The sequence below is a fragment of the Thermobia domestica genome, chromosome 8 (genome assembly GCF_964235325.1).
Source record: "Thermobia domestica chromosome 8, izTheDome1.hap1.1, whole genome shotgun sequence".
Classification (NCBI taxonomy): domain Eukaryota; kingdom Metazoa; phylum Arthropoda; class Insecta; order Zygentoma; family Lepismatidae; genus Thermobia; species Thermobia domestica.
In genome coordinates, this window is record NC_137461.1 from 100698910 (window position 1) to 100718933 (window position 20024).

At 36.9% G+C, this 20024-nt stretch overlaps 1 protein-coding gene across 2 annotated transcripts in view; it reads left to right on the forward strand.

Annotated features, from left to right (window-relative positions):
* Usp32 (Ubiquitin specific protease 32) overlaps positions 1–20024 on the forward strand; it is a 153022-nt gene that overhangs the window by 87993 nt on the left and 45005 nt on the right. Inside the window, exons 20-22 of one of the 2 annotated variants that reach the window (XM_081768800.1) lie at positions 1469–1620; positions 7107–7293; positions 10949–11112. In XM_081768800.1, coding sequence (XP_081624926.1) covers positions 1469–1620; positions 7107–7293; positions 10949–11112 — 503 coding nt within the window. The remainder of the gene's footprint in view (positions 1–1468; positions 1621–7106; positions 7294–10948; positions 11113–20024) is intronic. The other variant, XM_081768801.1, reaches the window with a different exon arrangement.

The window sequence follows — 20024 nt, forward strand, 5'->3', positions numbered from 1 at the left end:
AGTTATGATTATTTAAGTACGTACATGTAGTATATTTGAGCTTGCCCCTTAATAATGGGAAATTATCTTGTAATAATGGGAATTCAGATGTATCTTTACGTCATATGCTTTGTTCTTCATATTTGCTTACGACCTACCTCTTAAATCTCCCTCATATACAACGTAAGATGCATGATTATTCAATGGCGTTTTCATCGTTTTACACGAATTTAACGCTTCTCCAAATAATGTATTTTTCTATTTTACTGTTCTGAACAATTTTGCAATCATTGTTTGTATTAGATGGTAAAACGAAGCTTTCGTTTCATGTGCATGAAAAATGCAAAGTAGCGATCACCACCACGTAAGTGACAGAAAATCGAAGTTGCTAGTCTAGTCTATTCGGTAAGGAATCCGCATTCAATTCCCGGAGCCTTACGTATGGACAGAAGTTCAGTTATACACCGAACTTCAGTTATGCATGCACAATACAATAAACTAAAGCTAGTTCAGAATAGTTGCATTCTTCCCTTGAAATCTGAACGGTATATTTATATCTTTGACTTCTCTAAATCAAAAGTGTTTTTTGCCTCTTCCTTTGAATTCGTTATGATATACTTTTGATCCTTACCCTCAGCGTCTGAAGGCAAATATGATGACTATCCGCAACACTACAAGACCAAAAGTGGTTCAGATGTAGTTTTATGATTTCCATAGAGCAGCACGAATATCAGGAAATTCTTTCTTGTGATTTTTGTCGTCATCCTGCTTTTGTACAATAGCTTTTTATTTATGTATTTATTTATTTTATTTATTAGGATTTTACTCAAAATTTAGAAACGAACAAACTAATGATGTAAAATATATTTCAATTAAATTTGTTTAACAAAATCAAAAATATCCATTAATATCTGTGACGAAAGACCAGAAGATTTCTGTAAGAAGATAGTATAGAGTAATATTCGACTTACATTTTAGGCGCTTGAAATCTTTTGATCTCATATGCTGACTGACACATACGGTAATCGAATGTATAAAAATGTGAGCTTCTCTGATTTAGATCGTACATTATTAAAGAACATTATATTTCGAGCACATGAAATCGAAGATAAGATTTTTGTAAAATTAGTGTATATTGCAGAATATTAATTTTATAGAATTAGAAGATACAAGAAGCTCACTTAGAGAACTTTGTTTTGAAAAATAAAATATAATTTAGCATAAAATATATTGCGAAGACAGTAAATAAACATGTGGTTGAATGTATTGTAATAGCAAGAATTAACTGAAATTGTTGCATCTCCTTTTGTAAAATAACTATTGACAGCATTAAATTTTGAACATCTATTAGTGGACAATGTTGCGTAGAGGTATTTAGTGATTACAGGTACAGAGTTCCCTAATAAAGTGAATAATTATTGATTAATATGCCTGTGCAATGTGAGTGTATCATCATGTAATAAATTGCTTGTTATTCTTCTTCTTTCAGTAATTCGATTAGATGGTTCTGTTCCTATTAAATATGGTTTACGTTTAAATATGGACGAAAAATATAGCGATGTTAAAAGTCACTTAGCACCATTGTGTGGTATTGACTCCCATCATCTTATGCTGGCAGAAGTGTCGGGTGCTCAAATAAAGGTATTATTTTGGTTTTAATTTTTTTTTTTTTTTTTAATACCCAATACTGTTATTTCTGTTTTTCTAGATGGCAGTTCTATAATAATTTCCAGTTGTCTTATAATGATAAATAAACAGTCGATTTAGTGCCCTCTCATGGATTCAAACCTATGATTTAAAAAACTAACGGTTCTCTCATTTACAGTTCTTATCATATTAGTATGATTCCAAACTAATACATCAGGCTGTAGAGCAAATATTGAGTCTTTGGAGGTCAAAATTGAGAATATATGTGTTATAATTTGAAAATGGTATTATGAAACCATATATACACCATTCTGTTCGATGACCTCCATTTTTCCTGTAACACTATAATCCCGTTGCTATAGAACTTCGATGGATTCTGGTCAAAAATTGTAACATAGTTTTCAGAGGCCCTTTTTGAAACTAACTTAACAACAATCAGAGAGTTCTGCAGAGACCAAAACAAATGATAATCTGACTGTGCCAGGTCTGGACTATACGGTGGATGCATTAAAATATCCCAGACAAGTTCTCGAAATTTTTAACGAGTCATTAAAATTACGGTCTGGCGTTGTGAGCGTGGTATACAACTAGTCTCCTGTTGACCGAATCTGGCCGTTTCTTTTTGGATTAGTAGATGCAGTCGCGCCAATTGTCGGCGGTACAGGTCCGAGTCTATCGTTCTACCCGACGCAGTAGAATATGATGCCCTTTCATTGTCACCGAACTCACAGCATAATCTTCCTGGACGTCAGTGTGGGCTTTGCCACAGACTGTGGAGCTTCTTCTCGTTTCTTCCGCGATCATTTTCGCACATTGTTATTGTAGGTTATGCACTTTCCATCACTCGTGAACAACCGCTTCAGAAATGGCTCGAGTTGGTTACGTTTCAATAGATCTACTAATAAAAATTCAGTCGAGTAAATGTTTTTGAGTGAAATCATGTTACACTCAAATGTCGAGCTTCTTTATGTAGACAGCTTTCTCCAGATGGTCTAACACTGGTTGGTGATAAAAGTTTGGGTCATTGACGATATCGTGACTGGTTTATGCCGGTCGTGCTCCACTTTTGTCAGAATATAATCAACTTTTGCTGTGATAGGTCACCCACTGAAAGGAGCATCTTTGATATCGAAATTTCCAGATTGAAAGCGACTGAACCACTTTTAGCTATCGCCTTTGATAACGTATCTTAACCATAAACAGCACAAATTTCTTTACAGGCCTTTATCGAAATAAAATTGTAAAATACAGCGCAGTTTTGCGAAAAGTTCACTTATCTTCATGGCACAAGGTTTTAGTCTGATCATAAGAATTCCACCAATTTTACACATCTACTAGCTTCAACTGTTGTCAAGTGGCGTTAGGCTTAATGACTGTGACTCATATACCCTGAGATTTGATACAGAAACACCGTCTGTGCCAAATGACTCAATACTTTTTACACAATACCAAGACTTAATACTGATAGACGATGTGATTTCTATAAAATAGTTGAACACGATTAGTTTCATAAAAACTGTTAAACTTACATGGGCTTACAGAGTAGAGTAGTAATGTCTTAATATATTCTGTGTTTAGGTAAGTTAGACCAAGTTAAGCACAAAGCAGAAGCGACCATCAGTTTTACCACAGGTCTTATACTGTGTCATGAACAAAGAAATACGAGATGTGTTAGAAATGTAATGAGACTAATTTTCTTTTAATGATGAATATTATTAATTTTACAAATGAAGGTTACTACCTCTTTCAAAATAGTTCCCTTAGGCAGATGCTCAGCGATGGAGACGTTGTTTCCATTCTTCTAAGTAGTACTGGAAGGTTTCTACTGGTTTACCTTTTGAGCTCGTCGGTAACGCTCTTCCGGATATTATCCAAAGTACCAAATTGGCGTTCTTTCAAGTTCTTTTTGAGCATGGGAAATAAAAAGAACATTTCTGTACTGAGGTCCGGCGAATAGGGGGCTGATGTTTTTTTTTGCCAAAAATTCATATGATGGAGACTACCGTGTAACATGGTTCTATGGAACCATCTTGGTTCACAGTTTCCTCATGTCCAAATCTTGTGTGATAGACGGTAAGCACAATCAAATATAATTCACTACTGATCATGCTCACCATCAAAAGACAATCTGACCTCACAAGAGACTTCATTTTTTCATGTTGTCATCCGTTTTGATATTGAAAATCTTCCACACGAGGTTCGTCTTCCAATTGAAGGCATGAAAATGACAACCAGATAAAGACCAATTTCTCAAAAATGAGATTTCCATATATTCGAAATCTATGTTCAGTGGTCTATCAGTGAGTGTGAAAACAAGAGTTGTATGCTTACCCATTCCCCCACCAGAGGGCTTTTAAACTTACCCGTTTTTTTGTTGACAATGACAACCAGACAAAGACCGGATGTATCTGGTTTTCGTTCTCAGTTTCTGAATAAATATGTTCTGGCTTGGTTGAAAGGCTTGCCTTATACAAAAAGGTCGGTAGCACGCCTCCGATTGATATGAGAGTGAAATCTGAGGGTTCCAGGGTTAGTAAAAAGCCAGAGAATGTTGCGCGTCAAGTAATAGAATACATCAAATCCTACCATTTTCCTACCAGGAAAACACACTATTCTCGAAGAGATTCTCAGAGAGAATATTTACAATCGGACCTTACTGTAAAAAAAAAATGCATGAACTTTAATTGGAGAAACATGAACCAGAGGTTTTCCATAATATTTCTCAATGGATCAAATGTAAGCCAGAAATTTCGTACGAATATTATAATAATGGTTTTAACACCACATTCAATTTAGCTTTTGGTAAACCTCGCAGTGATGTGTGTCCTACTTGCGACGAATTAAAAGTCAAAATAGATAGAGCAATCGATGAGGATAAAATGAACTTGCAGTGTGAAAGAGAGGTGCATTTGTTAAAAGCACAAACATTCTATGACGACTTGAAAGAAAAAAGCAAGCAAGCCCAGGAAGATCCATCAGTCGATATTTTATGTTTAGACTATCAGCAGAACTTCCCTCTCCCTGTTCTACCTGTTGGAGAAATATTCTAAAATAGATAAATATGGATTTATAACCAGTGCATTTCTTCTGCCAAGACAAGAACATCAAAAATGTACATGTATGATGAAACAGTCACAAAAAAGGGAGCAAATGAAAGTGTGTCTTTCCTACCATTACATCGAAAATTTCGTGGACCCTAGTGTAAAAACTCGATACATTTTTACAGACAACTGTGGAGGACAAAACAAAAACGTAACTCTTGTCCAGTATTTGTCCTTACTTGCTACTACTAAGAAATTTGAAAATATTGTTCATCACAATCCAGAACGAGGACACTCGTTTCTCCCATGTGACAGACAGTTTGCACAGATTGAAAAACTCAGACGCCAAAAAGAGTATATAACTACTGGAGGAATGATATTCACTTGTTCAGAGAGCATCCAAAAAGTTTTGCGTCATAAAAGTTCAGCAAAACATGCGCAAGGACTTTTATAATTTCTTGGCACTTTGGTTCGTTAGGAATAAGGAATGCGGACAAGGCGTTCAAAATCTCTACTTACAAGGTTTTCCAGTATGAAGACAAAAACATTTGCGTATCTCACGGACACTCTCCGGAAATAGAATATGATTGTTTTATCGGAGTCAAGAAGATTGCAGACATTAGTGAAGTAAATCTGAGCAATGCACCTCGAGCTTACTACAACTCCCTTCCAATTAGCGCAAAGAAGTTGCAAGATGTGCGCAAATTGTGTTTCAAATACTTCCAGATATTTATAAAGGATGGTATGTCCATCTTCACTGTGTAGAAATTGAAAATAACACGAGTGATACTGATACAGATATGAACAAGTAGCAGACATTTTCAGTGAGTGTGAAAAACAGATATCTCCATTTGCATTTTTGTATTTCTGTAATAATGTTCTGTAATAATAAAAAATAAAGATTTTTTAATTATTAACTATAAGTATCTTGTACAGTTAAGAGTTACACTTAATTCCAACCATGTTGTAGCAATTATATTGAATATACGTAAGTATTCTTTGGTCTTTACCTTGTTATCACTCTCACTCAGTTAATATTTTTATCTGGTTTTGTTTTCTACGTCTCTTGTAAAATTAACATTTTGGTCTTTATCTGGTTATCATTTTCATGCCTTCAATTGTTCTCGGCCTTCTAAAAAAGAACTTGTGCCATCTGATTACTTGTGCCCTGGATAGGAAATGTTCTCCATAACCCTTTGTAACTTTTCAGAAGTTACAGTAACGGAATCGCCAAGCTTTACACAAAATTTGACGGCACAACTTTTCTCAAGCTTTTGTCGTCCATTTTCGTAATACACTTCACAACCAGCTTCACTTCAGACACTTTCAACAATCGTTTAGCAACTAGAGCAAGTTCATACTTGTACTGAGCCAATGGCAAGGATTAATGCATCTGCCATGTAAAAGTGGACTCAGCAGTGTTGTCGGTTCACACACAATGGTGCCAGCCTCATTACTTTTCCAAAAAACCTCGTATAGTGTAAGTTTGTGTAATAAGGAGAATGCCGGGCACATCATTAAAACTGACTTTTACGCCCATATATTGGGAATATTTTCAGGAAATTCCCTTCGTTGGTCATGGTGTATGAGGAATTACTGAACCAAAGCATGGGAAAATTTTCAGGAAATTCCCTTTGTTGGTCACGGGGTATGAGAAACTACTGAACCAGAGCAAAACTCACATTTCTGCTAGTCTAATTAAATGCATAAATTTTACGAATTTATCATACGAAAATAGAGTATAATTACTGCCTACACTCACATGACAATTTGTCAATAACTTGAAGACATAAAATTATAATACAACAGGAAAAGCAAACAACACTGAGAATTCACTGACCAGTAAATGCGCACAAAATGTAAATGCAGTGAGTATTGTGCTTCACATTGCCGAAATTCAGTTGGTCCTTTAAGAGAAAAACGCGTTTAAACATTTACGACTTCCTTGGAACAGCAAAGTAAGATGATAACGAATATTTGAAGCTGGATTACAGATACAAATTTATTGGAGTTTAATGTCTCGTTTCAGCATCTAACAAATATGAGACAGGAACTATTACTTAAATTTAAGTGCGAACCACTACTCAAGTTTGTATCCGAGGCAAACCCCCTACGTTGGGAATCGAATCCGGTATTACGCGCACAGTGAATGGGTACCTTAACCACTTTTCCACGAAGGGACACAGTTACGAATATCTGACAGATGGGTATATGCTAATATTCCTATAGATTTTTATCAAGGCGTAATCAAAATTGGAAAGATCTGTTATGTTATATAAGAAGAAATCTAGTGGTGTGAACTGGAGTTATTCATGAATATTCTAGGTTATATAAAACAAAGGTTCCCAAGTTCTCCTGTCTGTAGCACGTAGATTACTAAACTTTTAAAGAGAAAACTCGTATATTCATTAGATTTTTTCTTCCTTTTGTTGATTGTAGTGCGTTCCACCAGACGACCAGAAGATCAAATCTTTGATTGGTGGTTCATTATTTGCATATGAACTCCCATCTTTCGTAGAATGTTTATCCGATGAAGAAAAATCGAGCACCAAATCTCAGCGAGAGGCACAGACTTTTACTCAAATACAGCGTTCGATACAGCCAAAGAATATAGCCATTACGACAGGTAATTCTTAAGTTAATTTTGATCTGAATTTTTCATCGACTGTGTTTTTAATAGGTTTCTGTTAGTAGACATGAATACAATGGAACATATATTGATTTGCATGTTCCTTTGTTACGATATTACCTTTGCACTATATTTTATTATATATATGATTATAAATTCAGATTTTGGTACAGTCCGCAACAAAAAACCTGCAACATGAGCATGTAAGTTTATTGTGAAACGACGAAGTCTTTTGCTCCAAAATAAGTGTGCAGAGGAGGACACCGAGGTTTCTCCTGGCGTAATTCATGCCACTTAGACGTTATGTTGATTCCCAGCACTGTTAGACGTAGTTCCACAATAAACTTACATGCTCAATTGCAGGTGTTTTGCTGCGGACTGTACATACAATAGAATAATTTTAAATTTAATGTGTATAAGAAATTAAGTTCAGTCAGGCGAATAATGAAATGATCAGATGGAAGTATTGTGAAGCTTACGATAGGTGTGGAACCTTATAGGGAAGATTTAAAAATTTATCTACAATATATACAGTATCTACAAGATATATATATACATACAGTTACAACAAAAGGTCTATTTCATGTACAGATGTACACGGTGTATATGCTTCTTATCGGCCCAACAAGCATATATTATTAATTTTAATTTCTCCTTTCAAATAACACTATTTAAAAAAATATATACTGAAACGAACGAAAGTGAGTTTCGCAACTAAAAAGCCTGGTAATATTAATTCTACTTAATCAAGTAACTTCCTTCATTTGAATCATTTGAAAGATATTAAAGTTATTTAAACATTCAAGATGTTGTTTTCTATTGAAGAAAATATATTTCACCGAATGGAGAAATTTGCATGGTCAGTCTCTTATCTTCGTTTTTGGCTGATCTAATTCTTCATATTCTTGAAACTAAAGTCCTCATCGTACAAGAATTGGGTGCTGCGCGATACTATAGAATATGTAGATAACACACTTTCTACATAAAAAAAAAGTTTACAATTGGAGGGTTAACTTGTAAATTAAATTAGACTCGTCCTAGCTTAAAATTTACCTGGAACAAGGAGTAAACTTACCTAGACCTTAACATTAGGAGTTTATCACTAATGGTCACAATAAAACTTCTGTATGTACACAGTGGAACAACTATTAGACACATTTACCAGTGATCAAAACTAATAATTTGAATAATTATGTGCTATAATGCTATTTTCGTTAGAATCGGATTTAAAGAGAGGTCGATTTATTTATTCAGGCTAGTTAATTCAAATAGATAACCTGTGTCCATTTTATTAAATTGGTACAGTCATGTTAAAAGGCAAATTTGCAACCAGTGACAAGAAATGGGTTGGTGGACTATCTATGTTCCTTAGATTGACGACAGTATTAAATAAGTTTCTCACAGTACGATTTATGTACGGCGTTCAACTCCTCAAAATTTGGAGAAGCATATTTCCAGTGTAAGAGTCATTAAAATTACCAATGGAAATTCTGGAATCCGTGAGATAAAGCACAGCTATCTGGAGAGTTATACAGGGAGCACACAAAGTTCTGCGGGAAAACAAAACTCAGTAACATCTTTACTGTTACGTTTATGAATACAAAATTTTTGGGTGAGCAGGATGATTTTTTTTTCTCTCTCTCTCTCGCTACACTACTTAATGACGCTTCCATTGGTAATCATGTGATCACGAGTCTTAGGATGTCGATCATAGAGGAAAAGTTACAGTGTGTGATGTGGTTTGTAGAGTTAAAACTTGTGTTCCGATGCGGAAAGAATTCCAAATCATGTATGGAAACAGTCTCCAGTACAGAGAAAAGTTCCAAGAGATGGTATCAAAAGTTCATTACTAAGGGAGACAGTGGAATGCCAGGAAAGAGGGACGAAGTGATTCAAATAGTGTAGGAGAGCATGGAACTGAGTTCAGTGAAATCGCTTAAACGAAGATCTTGGAAGTGGGAATGCCGAGGTTAACAGTACACAAGATTGTGCGCAAGAAGATGAAGACTTTGCCCTACAAGTTAAAATTTGTACATGATCTGATGGACAAGGACTGTGATATGATATTCGGATTTGTGAATTAATACGTACCCGTTTACAAAGTGATGATGCCCTGTCTCAGTTTCCGTTCTCAGATGAGGCCACATTTAATGTTTCGGGAAAAGTGAATAGGCACAATTGACGAATTTGGGGTTTGAAAATCCACATGAATTCGAATGGACACACAGATTAATCTCGAATTCAGTGTATAGTGCGCGGTTTCAAGGGACCACATTGTTGATCTGTTTACTTCTAAGCAGACATGGTAAATGGCGACAGCTGTCGGAACATTCTGCACACATTCCTTGAGAGAGCCAAACCTTGAGAGGTTAGATATTATCGATAGGGTCCGCGTATAATGAGATCGGGTACGCCACATTTTGCCGTTGAAGTTGTGCAGTTTCTTAACGAGCAGTTTAGGGAAAAAACATCGAGATTTATCGAAGAGAACCCACACCTTAGTCTGCAAGATCACCAGATTCGCCATGTTATAATTACTGACTCTGGAGACATGTAAAGACTGAGGTATATGCACTGAAACCAGATAATCAGGACAAGGTAAATGGTGTGGTTCTGAATTTTCCGTACTACCACCGTCAGCATGCAGTTCTCAGTTTCTGAAAAAGACTACAACAGTGTTCGGACGTGAATGGTACATAATTGGAATTCGGCAATGAGCCTTCACAGAGAGAGAGAGTGAGTGAGAGAGAGAACGAGAACGAGAACGAGAACGTGCTGTAAGAACACACAAAATCTTGATATTTTTCAAGTGAGAAAGTTTTCGTTTCAAAACATTTAACAGAAACACAATGTGGTAGACTCAAAATTTTATTTGGAGCCAAAAATAAATCAAAAAGACTTTTTTTTTTTTTTAAATATGTTTATTCTGTCAAAATGTCCAACACGTAATGAAGGGTCGGTTAAGTAAGAGACGGGAGACAGTAATTAAAAAACTTATTCAGTATTGACACAGCAATAAAAACAAACATGAATTGGCAGTCGTATCTTCCCGAGCGGTCAGCTTGGCCCCGGCATTTCATAACGTGCCACACCACCATTTGATGTATGACAAGCAGCAGTTAACAAGGTTTATCTTCACTGCTCGTATCCGTAGAGACCGTTCATCTATGTTGTCTTGATGTTTTTACTCCTACTTTTTTAAAAATATTCATTTAAATTGTATTCTATTTATAATAGACTCGTAAGGATTGAATCATCTCAAAACCTCGTGAAGTTATTCTCTTTAGCATTTTTATGAATAGAGGAGAATTTTTGTTGCCAACTGTACCAAACAAGTGATTAGAAATTAACCGCAATAAATATGACAGTGCGAGAAGGATTTATTGGGTTTGTATCTTAACTAGGCTAGTAATTGCGACCGCTTCTTTGGTTCTGCTGTTCGAATGCCGGTATGAAACTGTAAGGGTAAATCAGGCGTGTTTTCCTCCTGTATTTCGTTCTTCGGAGAATCCTCGCGCAACCACGTCATTCCTTGTACTTCTAATGACGTGAAGTCTTAGAAACAATTAAGAATAAAAGTAACCAGTAACAGTGAAATAAATGTTACGTACTAAATCATATATTTAGCTTCATAATATTATATTCTTTACAGGAAGTGTAATTACATCAAAATATAACACCAAAGTTGTGGGCGATGAAAACGATAGTGAGCTAATTCCGAACAAAGATTCTAGTCAACCCCCTGTAACCAATGGTGTTACAGTTGAGGTAAGATGGCACGACAGTTTCTGCATGCCTGCAATATTGTGCTTTAAGGTAAAGTACTCAAGTAGTATGCATGTCTTCTACTTTAGAGTAATTTGTAAATTCTTTCACTTGTAGGACAGTTTTTCTTTCTTGAAAGCAGGTGTTGGTTTCTCCTAAGTAGCTTAGGATTGTACAGATGAATATCAAGAGAGACAGAATACAGTAGCACGAAACATAGATTCATTATTTTATGCAGTTTTTAAATCGTTCGTTGTTAAGAGGATATATTTAAACAGTAAAGATGTTTTGTGCGGTGTGAAAAGCTTACAATTCAGCTTTCATTTGGTCGATATTTCCTTCAAGAAATTAAAAGATGCATTATATGTCCTTAAAGCGCATGATCCTGGTTAGGCATAATTTTCATTGTTGATTCACATCGTGAAGCAGTTGAGGTTCAGCTTGAATTAGGAAGTCGTAACTATAGTGCAGTAAGTTACAAAGCAACGAATAAGCTATCTTTCAGGTCTATGTCATATATAACCTGGTGTTGAAAAGGAAGGTTAAACTATAACGAAGCAACCAATCATTTTGTGTACCGTAGTGCCGTGTGGTATTTGTTGATTTTTTTTTTTTTTTCATTTCATTCATTGATGCGGGTTCACTACATATTGCTAGGTTTTACAAAGGAATTTAGAAACTTTTCGCAATTTCGTCACGAGAAAGTTCTTGGCGTGCTAGTAATAGATGGCTACTAAGCAGAATTCAGTCCTAATTCATAAATAATATCTATTTACTAATGAGCGAAACAGTAAAAATGTCACCGTCAAGTTGGATGGAAGCAGAAGTTTTACAGTTGCGCCTCATGATGTCGTAACTGCTAGTAAGTAGATGGAAATAGTCCAGGGTTGTGCCGCATGGTGTTGCCGTTGTCGTAACGATGTAATGCATAGTAACTAATTAAATGCTTTCTTTCGGTTTTCTTCAGCCGCACTTAAGCGATGAATTGTACCTTAAGTAGGATACGTACATTGTAAGAGATCATTCAGCTTGTTCTGGAGCGTGTACATTTTACTTTACCATATCAATTTCAGTAGTAGTGACGTCGTGGTTACGTTACATTGGACTGAAGTATCTCGAGTATGAACAAAAGTGATTGACTATGCTGATTCAATTTTGTACTTACGTAAATGCGTAATCGGTATATATAAGCCTTGCTTAAAGTCTACAATCTACAATCTGCAATCTTGCTTGAAACGTATTCAGTAGTTCAGGACAACATTTTCGTGATTCTCATCCTACAATAAGCGCGAAATTTATAAGGGACGTAAAAGTAAAAACAAAAACCCAGTTTCAGTATACAAAACTTGAAGTGATAGTCCCGAACAATCAATTTCTTGTAATGTAATGTCAGCAAGTATGTTTGACAAGTATATGTGTTCAACTGCCAGGACAAGCCATGAATTGAGGAGAGTAGCCAACTGTAGGATATTTCATTTATAAGAGTAAATTCATATTCCTCGTGAATTATTATATTAAGTATTCCGATTTCTCTTAAGTATTTATGAAGATCAGCAAGATGTTTATTAGTTCATTTACTTACCTTTGTTCATATTTTACTACTTTTTTTTTTTATTAATAGATACTAATAGAATCAACCAACATTCACAAACATTACATTGTATCGAGTTACTTTCATTTTCAATAATAAAATGAGTGTGAAGTGTTTTGCGTACACATATTATTTAAGAGCTTGTATTGTATTTTGTTTTTGTAGATTTCTATGATGCACTACTTTTCTTCCATATTAAAAAAAAAGTCTTTAAGTATGTTTTCTTTGCGGGCTTTGAAAAGTGTATCTTTATATGTTGTACTTCCTAGCATTTGGATTTTGGGGTGTTTTTGAATTTTTAATGGTTAATACTTTTACGTATATTTTACAGACTGCTTCTGCCTGTCTTTCTTTGCTTTATAAAACTAATATAAGAGTTTGTTTCTGTGCTGTAAAATATTGCTTAATCATTTTACTGATTTTTTTGTATGATATTAAATATCTTATTTAATTTATTTTATGCTTAATCTTCATTTAGACAGTTTTTACTAAACACGTTTTGGAGTAATAAAACTTATGAAGTAACTGAAAATGAGAAAGGAAATTCAGTATTCAAGAAATCAGATAATGTTAATAATATTTACAAAGATTTAGAAAATGCATTTTTAAATGAAAGATATTTTACAATAATATTCCAGACTTAGGTCCCTGTTCTGATTGAAATGAAATCTTTCAGTTTAACGCCCCATGATTGTCCTTTAGGTTAAAGAAGACGGATAATTAGGGCAAGTGAATGATAATGAAAGAATTGTGGAATGAGAATATGGGAGGAAACAAAGAGTAACCCGAGAAAACCCACAGACATGATGTTCACCATAAACTTACTTCGCCAGAGATCGAACTAGGGACCTACACACCAGAGGTAAGGGCTGTACCAATGAACCACCGTGCCCTGCCCCCTATGCTGATTGAGTTTATTGGAATTAAATACTTGTTGCGACCAAGCTTTCGGTCCACTCTACACTATACATTAAAATTATGCTGAATTGGAAACTCTATTTACATGTATTTAATTTTATTTATTTATTATTTTCAGTTCGTCCATCCACCACCCCACATTCCATACCATTCAAGGACTTCCTTACATAGAACAATTCCACAGGTAGAGACATTTATTAGCGTGACCGTTCACTGTTAGGAGTTAGCATGACGCACTGAGATGTTTGTTGTTTATTATGAGGATTCTTCTTAGCGTGCCCTTATCTTTCTACAACTAATGTTACAAATCTCTAAAGTAAGATTATATAACAATCCCTGTTAGCGTGACGCAGAAACTGACGTGTTTGCTTTTTATAATTAGGATTTAGTGATTAATAAAGGTAAAATTTAAAGAAATATGAATATGATATTGGTTAGTCAGAACTGACAACACTCGTGTAGATACTGGATTCTTCTACATGAACAATAGGACCCGGTTTCTCCAATATATTAATTCGATAGAACGCTACGTACAACTGAAGGTCGACCAAAATCCTTTGGGATCCGTACACATCCCTTCTGGAGTTGAAAACCTAACTTTGTTACTTATGTCATTACCAAACCATACTCCAAACATCCAAACAAGAACATATGTGTAAATATTACAATAATGTACGCTTCTTTTCGTGTTTCGAGGGTTGTGCGGATTCTAAAATTATTTTTAGCAACCACCAAAAATTAGATTTGCGACTCTGTTATCGTTTAGTTATTCTAACTGTTGGTTGTCACAGTTCTCTTTTATAGTCTTCCAAATTCCATTTTAGACTTCCCTATGCATAAGTATGGGAAGTCCCGTAGAACGACTATGCCTGTTCATCGATCGACAGGCATCAGTATAAATTACAGGGAGATTTGATGGCTTTTCTGGAATTGATCCAGCGTACTAACAATAGGTCCCATCTCTTTCCTTAACTCTTATTTACGTGCTCGTGGGTTTTCTCGGGTTCTTCCGATTCCTCCAGCTTTCTTCATTCCACCATTTCACTCATCTCTCATCACCACCGTCTCCTTAGGCTAACCGGCATAAGCGTGGGACGTAAAACTAAAGATTTCATTTCATTTTTTTCATTTCTTCCATTCTGATTTTACCAGTTATTTTATAGTAATCATTGCTTTTCATTAATCGTCTGTCTCTTCGAGCCTAAAAGGACATAATTGTGGAATGTAAAACTAGAAATTTCACTTCATGTCATTGAGTACATGATTTTGTCATGATAAACCTAAATCATGGTCTAGAAACCTTAATATAATAAGTTAAAAATATGCAGTGTAGAAGTCGGTCGGCGGGAGCGCACGCAGCCAAGTTTCGGTCGCGTTGCAAGCTAGCTTTACACAAACGACTACATAATAGACCGAAAGTGTCATTTTCAAAACATCACTGCTCATTAACTAATACTATCAGCAGCGTCAAATTTACACACTAGTAATGACGTTATACAAAAGTATCAAATCTTACGTGTGAGTGACTATCGAGGGTTGAGATATGAACTTCGTTTTTCGTAGTATTTCCTAACATGTACATCTCCAGAAAGTTTCAGCATTTTGGGTACCACTGCTAGGGGAGAAAACCACCCCATGAACCTAACAGGTAGACCGAAATGATCATTTTCAAGACATTATTGCTCAGTAACTAATGTCAACAACGCCAAATTGCATGCAGTTACTAGTAATGACATATACAAAAGTACGAAATCTTACGTATAGGGACCATGGGAAAGGGGCTAAGATATAAACCCCAGCAATCAGGTTTTTTGTTGCTGACTCACTGACAACTGATTGATATAGATGTTTGGTATATTTCCAACTAGTTAGAAATACGAAATTACCACATCGATAGGGGGCACATTCATTTCCAGAAAATTTCAGTATTTTAAGTATCATTGCTAAGAGGACCAAACAACGTTATTAACCCCCTTATAACCCCTTGTATTGGTCGAAATGATAATTTTCAACATGACACAACTGCTGACTCAGATAGTTATTAACAGACCCATATTAAGGACGGAGCGATCACCTCCAGGACCTTGCAATTAAGGGTGCTCTTTTTTTGTTTTGTTTTGTTTAAATAATTTGCTCTATGTATTTATATCACATATAGACAGAAATAAGTTTGTTTCGCCTTGGTGTTATTATGCAGCAACCGAGTTATGCTGGAAGGGTCACATAAGCTTAAAGCGGAATCTAAACCGCTTCTCGACTTACATCTAAGAGGAATTGTCCTCCATTTGAACTCGAAACCGGGACTAATTGGCCACAAATGCGATACATCTGCCGACTCACTCACGAAGGACTCTCAATAAAAACAAGTTGTACTGATCTTTATATATTTGTTAATATAGTTGTCGAGAGTAATTTCACAAGGACAAAAAGATAAACAGTTGCACAATTGAAACCATTGTACAAAATTACATCTGGACAATTTCAAAATACTGCAGAGTACAGAAGAAGTAATTTAGTCCAAGTTAGCTCACTACGACTTTTATTGGTCCAACTTAAAGAAATACAATGACTTAATTTGCATATCAGTAAGAAAAGTGAGTCTACTTTGGCTTTGACCCATTTATACATAAATAAATACCAAAGATACTTCTGATTTCAATAAACTATATATATGTAAAGTTGCTTTTGTAGTATAATGTCTTTGAGTAATGAATGGGAAATTTAGGTCTCAATATAATACGAATCATATACGGGAGTGAAACGTGATAACACACAAATGTGTGTTCATCAAGATTTTACGAACACTTACACTTCTACTAATATTTTTAGTTTTTTTTTTAGTTTTTTTTTTGTTTAAACCAGTTTTTTGAAGAAAAAAAACAGGTGGTTTAAACCAACCAACCCTGCTAGTACAGAGGTTGTTCAGTCTACATTTGGCCAATTTCAACTTACCTAAAAATATAGAAGTATCCATGGCGCCAGGTCCGTAAGTGCTCGATGTGTTTCCCTTGGTTCCTGACAATAGCCCGACAGCGTAATTTCCACTTAATAGGCTTCTCTGAAGAACTAGGAGGGGAATCTTATCCCATTCCCTTTGCACAGCTTTTTAAAGTCCTTCCACAGTTGTCACACGCCATTTTCCCAAAGCCCGCTTCAGCAATCCAAATCCACAATAGTCCATAGGACTTGCATCTGGAGATTTAACAAGTACCTCATTGAAAGGTATCATCTGTATACCACTTGCCTCCTCCATCTCCCTGTAGAATGCGAGGGATGATCGTGAGGTATGTGATGAGGCCTTGTCCATGTGAATGCGTACAAGATTGGCGTCATATCCGTACATTGTTGGAATCTCATGCTCGTAGATCGGCCGCATGATCTGCTCCTGAAAATAGTGCGAATTTATTTTGCAGTTCTTCGCCACCCTACGAATCTTCAGTTTACCTAGGTAACAGTAGCCAGTAACGACCATGAACCCTTTTGGGAAGGATTCTTTACAGACACAGACCCACTTTCTGAAGTTCTTGGCGCCTTTCTCTCGGTACTTGATGGCTCTCGGTTTGCCGCAGTCGGAAAGGTAAATCCATGCTTCATCGAGCGTTACGACGTACATCCACCTTTGTTTTGCCAGATGTCATTCGTACAGCTTCCGGGCATTATACTTTCGTTCCTTTTGGTGGGCATCCGTGAGAAGATGGCCGCGAGCTTTCATGACTTTTTCCAGTTTGAGTTTATGGTGTAACGTCCGGCTCACAGTCCCTAAAGACAAGTCAAGACGATTATCCATACACCTTTGTGTTGGCAGATTTTCTTGCATTGCCATTTTGCGAAGTTTCCTCTGCATGGTGGAGGTGGTCTTGGTGCATTCCCGCTTCCTAGGCAACTTCGTTGGTGATCCAAATGGTGGAGCTTCATTGCCCTTGTACTTTTTAATAACATTTTTTATTCCACTTAAACTGATGTTGCAACCATTCTTGTTGCACTGTTTTCTAATGACAGAAACACTAAAGTGGGCGTCATAAAGAGCCGCAACATAGCCTTCCCAAAACCGGCTTAGTTTGGGCGACATTTTGGTCACAGAGCGGAAACCCACACACTTGGAAACAAATTTAACACAATACTCACAACAATGGTCCTGTTTCGTGCGTTATTGTCGTCCGCGCGGAGAAACAACTCCGTTTCCAGGAAGCCACTGCACAACACTGCAGGACGCCACGAGCCAGGTCGGGTGAGTCCATTCTGCCCGGGAGGGGGAAGGAACGAAATGGGCCAAACGTAGGCTGAACAACCTCTGTAATGCCGTGTTCTAGAAAACTACTAAACCTTAAGTGCAGGAGTTGATGAGAAATTGAGATATGAACCCCTCAGAACTGTATTTTTCGTATAAACTATGGACAAGGTCGAAATTCTCATGTTCAAGACGCTGCTGTTGACTAATGGAAAAAATGAACAACTGCAGAACATCTTTACGTTATCTGTTCCCAGGCTCTTTACTGAAAAGATTTATGTTCACTGCTAATTAGAAAGAAGAAATGTTGCATATGAATAGGAGTAACATTTACATATGCAGAAAATTCTAACATTTCAGGTTCCATTGTTAGGACGGAAAACAGCGTCATCAGCCTTCCCAGAGTTCTCCTGTAGTAGAGGGGAAAATCTCACAAAAATTCTTTTACTTTAAGCAGTGAAAGCAATACTCTTCCAATGAACATATTAAAAATATACATAGTCTTGTGAAATATGTTTTTGTGATGCAATCTTGAAGAAATGGCGTCAGATTTTTTTTTAAAAAATCACTAAAAATAGGGCATTTAATGTTGAACGCTAATATGATGATGATTTTTTTTAAAGTCTTATATTTTATTAAATTATTTATTGCAAAGTCGGTTGACACCCCTATAGCACACGAACGGCTTGCTGTTCACACTTGTTTCATGGTATATGTAGTTCGGGTGGGTAATGGATCATATTGGCAGCCATCTTGAATCCAACTGTGGATTTTTAAATGGGAAGGAGGACATACGAAATATCATTTTACACGAGCTCTATCTCAGAGAAATAATGGTGCAGTCCATTTTCACCGACCGCTATTGGTTCAGAAGTTATTGCATCACAAAGGGTGAAAATGTGGCATTACAGCATACGCTCTATGTGCTGTTCTTGAGCAAGACACATTGCAAGGCGCCTCTGCCAATCCGCATTGACTCGCAATAGCATGTCCGGGTCGACGGTTTCATAACATTGCAGAATTCGCTGCATCAGATGGTTTCTTGATAAACGAGGTTCTTCATATGGCCCCAGAGAAAGAAGTCTAGCGGCGTAAGATCTGGGGATCGTGGTGGCCACTCTATCGGTCCCCGCGACGCTTTTCAATGTCCCGGAAATTGTCCATCAAGCCATTGGCTTGAACATAACGTATAGTGAGGTGGAGCCTGTCTTGCTGGAAAAAGAATGGGAAATCACATCCTCATTCAAGAGAGTAGGGAACACATCATCTTCGAGTAGATTACGATATTTCTCACCAGTCAGGGTACCGTGAATGAAGTACAGTGCTATAAAGTGCGTCCCCCAGATTCCAGACCACACCATCACTTTTTCCCCACCCACCTCTTTGCTGTCTTGGCGCCAAGCTGGGTTTGTGTCACTCCAGTATCTGTGATTTTGTTTATTGACCTCCGTGGATGAAAAATAATGCCTCATCACTGGAAAGAACACGTTGTGGGAACATGGGATCCTCCTCACACCTTTCTGTCGCCCATTCAGCAAACTGCACTCGCCTGTCTGGATCATTTTGTGTTAAACGCTGCTGGAGTTCCAGCTTGTATGGGTGCCACTTATTCACATGCAGCACATGCAGCACTGATCGCTAGCTGATTCCTGTTATGGATGGCACACGACGAGGACTGAGTTTTGGGCTTTTCACAGCAGCAGCCAATACTTCTGTCGCCTTGTCATTGGTGGTAGCGATCCGTAGGCGTTCAGGTCGATCCTTGTCGTGCACCGAGCCCGTCTCATGGAACTTCGACAACTTGAACACTGCAACGTGTGAGATGTTCTCCCTCTCTGAGTGGGATGCATTAAATTCAGCCGCAGTCACCCGGCAGATCCAGGATCTTGATTCGTTCTGGAATTGTTACCGATATTTTACATCACCTGAAACAACAGATGAAAATATACTGTAATACCAAATTTTCATCCTTTGCGACTCAGTAACTTCTGAACCAATAGCGGTAGGTGAAAATAGACTGGACCACTGTTTTCCTGAAATCGAACTCGTGTCAAATGATACCCCACATGCCCCTCTTCCCACTTAAAAATCCAAAGTTGGATCCGAGATGCCGCCATGACAACCATGTCGTGCAATATGGTCCATTACCCACTCGAACAACATAAATCATGAACCAAATGTGAACGCCAAGCTGTTCGTGTGCAACAGGGGTGTGAACCGACTTAT